The 5,553-nt window shown below is 39.2% G+C and overlaps 1 protein-coding gene across 1 annotated transcript; it reads left to right on the top strand.

Moving 5' to 3' along the window:
* Positions 1 to 4,135: 4,135 nt before the first annotated feature.
* On the top strand, positions 4,136 to 4,609 carry LOC128564898 (40S ribosomal protein S17). The gene has a single exon (XM_053560916.1). The coding sequence runs from the start codon at positions 4,157 to 4,159 to the stop codon at positions 4,562 to 4,564; it is 408 nt and encodes a 135-aa protein (XP_053416891.1). The 5' UTR covers positions 4,136 to 4,156; the 3' UTR covers positions 4,565 to 4,609.
* Positions 4,610 to 5,553: the final 944 nt, after the last annotated feature.

The following is a 5,553-nucleotide window of genomic DNA, read 5'->3' as shown; positions in this document are numbered from 1 at the left end:
AGTGATGTTGAGCATTTATTCGAGTATTTGTTAGTAGTTTATATGTTTTCTTTTGAAAATTATCTGTTATGTCATTGGTCAAAATTTTAATGGGAGTGTTTTTTTTCTCTATAGAAGTGTTTAAATTCCTTTTAGATTCTGAATATTAGTCATTTGTTGGATGCATAGCTTGCAGATATTTTCTCCCATTCTGTAGGTTGTCTATGTACCCTGTTAATTATTTGTTTTACTATGCAGAAGCTTTTGAGTTTAATTAAGTCCCTTTTGTCTATCTTTTTGTTGTCTGTGCTTTTAAGGTCTTAATCAAAAATTAGTTGTCTCTACAAATGTCCAGAAGAGTTTTACTTAAGTTTTTTTTTTTTTAAGGATTTTTGTCGTTTTAGGCCTTACATTTAAAAACTAGTGCATCTTGCATTGATTTTTGTATATAGTACGTAAGAGGGATTTAGTTTTATTCTTGTGCATATGGCTATCCGATTTTTTCAGAACCAATTTCGAAATATAGTATTTTTTCTTCAGTGTATCTTCTTGTCTATTTTGTTAAAGATCAATTTATTCTAGGAATATGGCATTATTTCCAGTTTCTCTATTCTATTCCATTGATCTATATGTCTTTTTATAATGGCAGCATGCTGTTTTGGTTATGATCTGATGTCTGATAGTATAATTTGAAGTCTCGTGATGCCTGTAGCTTTGTTCTTTTGCCTTTGGATCATTTGGCTATTTGAGTTTTATTGTACATTTGAATTTTAGATTTTTTTTTCTCATTCTGTGAAAGATGCCTTTGGTATTCTGAAAGGAATTGAATCTGTAGATTGCTTTGGTATGGTATGGTATGGCCATTGTAACAATTTTGATTCTCCCAAATTGAGCATGAAATGTTTTCCTATTTGTTTGTGCTGTCGATGTTTTTGGTCATAATTTTTTTCTAATTTTTCTCCTAGAGATTTTTTACTTCATTCATTAAATGCATGCCTAGGTATTTAACTTTCTTGGAAATATTTTAACTGGGATTGAGTTCTTGATTTGGTTCTTAGTTTGGTCATTAATAGTGTATAGAAATGCTGCTTATTTTTCCATGTTGATTTTGTATCCCAAAACTTTACTGAATTTATTTATCATTTACAATTTTGTAAATGTAAGAGTCTTTTGGAAGAATCTTTAGAGTTTCTTAGTTATAATAACATTTATCTGCAAATAGATAACTTGAATTCTTTTTTTCTAAGTTAGAGGCTCTTTATTTTTGCTCTTGCCTAGTTGCTATGGCTAGGACTTTCAATACTGTGTTGAATAGGAGTGGTGAAAGTGGGCATCCTTGTGTTGTTCCATTTCTTAGGAAGAATGATTATAACTTTTCCCCTTACAGTACAACAGGGGTCCTCAAACTTTTTAAATAGGGGGCCAGTTCACTGTCCCTCAGACTGTTGGAGGGCTGGACTATAGTTTAAAAAAAAAACAAAAAACTATGAACAAATTCCTACACACACTGCACATATCTTATTTTGAAGTAAAAAACAAAATCAGAACAAATACAATATTTAAAATGAAGAACAACCTGTGTATGGTGCCCCATGATCGTATTAATGTACACAGCTATGATTTAATATTAATAATAAAAAAAAACTTACCAGTATTTCAATGGGAACTATGGGCCTGCTTTTGGCTAATGTGATGGTCAATGTGCCATTCCATATTTGTCACTGCTAGTCGTAACAAGTGATGCAAGTATGAATCCGTTAGTTTAGATCTGGTTGGAGATTTCAGATGTTTCATTCTGGAAAAAGTCTGTTCACAGACATAAGTGCTGTCTGTGGTTGCCATTTTGATTGCATGGTTCCTGAGATTAGAATATGTGTCAGAGAGGAGAGATGCATAGAAATTAGGAAGGCTGCTTGACTTGAATGCATTTCAGAGAGTCATAATTCTGCAGTTCAGCCAATTTTATTTGGTAAATCATATTCACATTTCCAACGTCAATAGAAAATGGGTTACGGAAAAGCTGTATGTCCTGTTCATGGAGATGAAGCTCTTTAAATCTAAATTGGAATTCCTTTTGCAACTTTTCCAGTGAATCCACACATGTTTTATTTGGGAATGAACCAATGGATTTTCTGCTAACAGATTTTGAGTTGTGGGGAGATGGCAGAAATTTTCCTCCTTCACTTGTTTGATGAGGAGGCCTAATTTTACTTCAAATGCTTTCACATGTGATTGCATAGCACAGATGAGCTTCCCCTTTCCTTGAAGTTGCACATTGAAACTGTTGAGTAGCTCTGTTACATCTATCAGAAAGGCAAGGTGCCATTTCCATTCTGCATCATTGAACTCTGGTACTTGTTTTTTGAAAGCAGAAAAGCTGTAATCTGTGGAAGTAGGTCATAGAAATGTTTCAAAATTCTCCCTTGACTCAGCCAATGAACTTCTGTGTGGTACAGAACATCTTCACAGGCAACATTTAGGTCAGACAGGAATTTCTGAAATTGTCTGTGGTTTAGTGCATCACCTCTAATGAAGTTAACACAAGATACCATAGTTTTCATAACAGAGTCCCACTTCAGTGATTTACTACACAGTGCTTGTTGGATGAGGTAGTGTATGGCTATTGGATGAGAATGGTTATGTTTGTCCCTCTCTTGGTTAATGTGAGCAATTACTCCTTTCTTACCCCCCAGATGGTTCTAGGAGCACCATCAGTTGTCACACTGGCTAGTTTTGCCCAGTCCAGCTCTAAACTATTCACAGTTTGGCAAACCTTTTCATAAATGTCCTCTCCTGTAGCTGTTCCTTTGATGCTTTGCAGTGCAGCAAGCTCTTCTGTGACTTTGAAATAGTCATTCGTACCACGAATAAAAATTAGAAGTTGTGCAGAATCACAAACATCATTATTTTCATCAAGTGCCAAGGAAAAATAGGAAAGGTTTTTTGCGGAGTTATGCAAATGCTGATGCAAATTGTCTCCCATTTCTTCAATCCTTCATGTAATTAAGGTCCTGAAAGACTCACTGTACTAAATAAATCGGCCTTCTCTGGGCACATCTCTTTGGCAACAGAAAGAAGGCATTCTTTAACAAATTCTCCCTCCACACATGGTCTGCCAGTGCACGCTATTATCTTGGCAACTTGAAAACTTACTTGCAGTGATGAAGTATTTAGCTGTTTCTGTCTCACAAAAGTATTTTGCTGAGTTGTCAATGTATATTTCAGTTTTAATATTTTATCTTTTCTCACTTCTCCAAACTATCATATTTATCTTTATGTTGAGTTTGATAATGTCAACACAAATTGTATTCTTTGAACACGGACGCTATATTCTGGCATATCAAACACACAGCTCTTTCCTTGTACTGCTGAAAAAGTAATCATAAGTCCACTATTCTTTGAATATCCTAACTCCGAGTCAATTTTTCTCTTTCTTGATATCATTATTTCCTAGGGATTCCAAATTGCTATTAGTAAAATACCAATATATATATACAGCGCTCCAAAAACAATATACCAGCAATAACTTCGCCCACACAGAGACATATAGACTTCACTGCCCATCAATGCAGTCTGATCAGTGCCCATCAATGCACCCTTGCCAGTCCACATTTCAGCCTCGCCAGTGCCCATATGGTGGAACTCCGCTTTTACCTCAGTGTCACACTGGTGTAGTGCGGGTACAGGCACGATTACAGAGCCGGTTCCTCCACCACCTTTCCAGTTCACACTACACTGTGCGAACCGAACTGCGATCTGTGAACTTGCACAGGAATCTGATTGCATGGGTGAGTAGGAAAAAAGAAGGCACATATGCCTTTTTTCTTCCGAATCTAATGTGAGCATATGGCTGAACTCGCACTGCTTAGAGATCCCAACAGTTTGAACTGGGGCTTACATAGCACACAACATACAACCTCATACACAACTCAATAGCAATCAGAATATAAATGCACTTACTGGCAATTAAATTGGGTTTCCTCCTCCTTGGCTGTCTGCAGAGCCGGATTAAGTTCCCATGGGGCCCTAGGCAGATTACCAGTTTGGGGCCCCCATGTGATAACACTGAGCACTGACCGTTTGCATTAACACTGACCACTGACCATTTAGGATAACACTGACTGCTGACAATTTGCATTAATACTGAGTGCTGCTCTTTAGCCAAGGACCCGCGAACATGGGCCGCGTTCGCACCAAAACCGTGAAGAAGGCGGCCCGGGTCATCATCGAGAAGTACTACACCCGTCTGGGCAACGACTTTCACACGAACAAGCGCGTGTGCGAGGAGATCGCCATCATTCCCAGCAAGAAGCTACGCAACAAGATAGCCGGCTATGTCACACACCTGATGAAAAGGATCCAGAGGGGCCCAGTGAGAGGCATCTCCATCAAGCTGCAGGAAGAGGAGAGGGAGAGGAGAGACAACTATGTCCCTGAGGTCTCAGCCCTAGATCAGGAGATCATTGAAGTAGATCCTGACACTAAGGAAATGCTGAAGCTTTTGGACTTTGGCAGTCTGTCCAACCTCCAGGTCACTCAGCCTACAGTTGGAATGAATTTCAAAACACCACGTGGAACTGTTTGAATCTATCTTCTGTGTGCTGTAATATTCTAATAAATCTGGGACAACGGCAAAAAAAAAAAAAATACTGAGTGCTAACAATTTGCATTAACACTGACCACTTACAATTATCATAACCACTGAGCACTGACTATTTGCATTACCTCTGAGCGCTGACTATTTGTGTTATCACTGTGATGCAACAACCCTAGAAACTACCCCCAACCAACTAACCAACTTAAAAAAAAAGGCTTTTCTAACTTCAAAAAAAAAAGGCTCTTCTAACTTCAAATAAAGGTGCCCCCATCTGCAAAAAAAAAAAAAAGATCTCCTAACTTCAGAAAAGAAAGGCCCCCCCTTAACTGCAAAAAAAAAGGCCCTACATGGGCGGCGCCTGTGGCTCAGTCGGTAGGGCTATGGCCCCATATACCAAGGGTGGTGGGTTCAAACCCAGCCCTGACCAAAACTGCAATCAAAAAATAGCCAGGCGTTGTGGTGGGCGCCTGTAGTCCCAGCTACTCGGGAGGCTGAGGCAAGAGAATCGCTTGGGCCCAGGAGTTGGAGGTTACTGTGAGCTGCGTGAGGCCACGGCACTCTACCAAGAGCCATAAAGTGAGACTCTGTCTCTACAAAATAAATAAATAAATAAATAAAAGGCCCTACTAACTGCAAAAAAAAAAAAAGACCTCCTAACTTCAAAAAAAAAAAAAATCCTAACTTGTTCTTACCTCAGTCCTTAGACAGTAGCAGGCTCTGCACAGGCAACCTGGTGACTCCTCCAATTACACCAGAGACTGAGATGAGGAGTCAAGAGACAAATAGAAGGAGAGGCAGGGGGAGACAGAGAGAAGGAGTAGAGTCGGAGAGTAGGAGAGGAATTGGAGAGTATGGGGCACATTCCACACATGTGCACTGCAGCCTGGACAGTGGGTTGCTAAGCAGGACGGCAATAACACCTGGCGGGGAGAGACAGAGAGAAGGAACGGAGTCTGAGAGTTGGCGCACATTCCACA

Source organism: Nycticebus coucang, chromosome 14 (genome assembly GCF_027406575.1).
Source record: "Nycticebus coucang isolate mNycCou1 chromosome 14, mNycCou1.pri, whole genome shotgun sequence".
Classification (NCBI taxonomy): Eukaryota; Metazoa; Chordata; class Mammalia; order Primates; family Lorisidae; genus Nycticebus; species Nycticebus coucang.
The sequence above is the reverse complement of the archived record's forward strand: the minus strand, read 5'-3'. Positions and strand labels throughout refer to the sequence as shown.

Coding starts and splice junctions, on each gene's coding strand:
- LOC128564898 (XM_053560916.1), top strand. CDS start 4,157: ATGGGCCGCGTTCGCACCAAAACCGTGAAGAAGGCGGCCCGGGTCATC.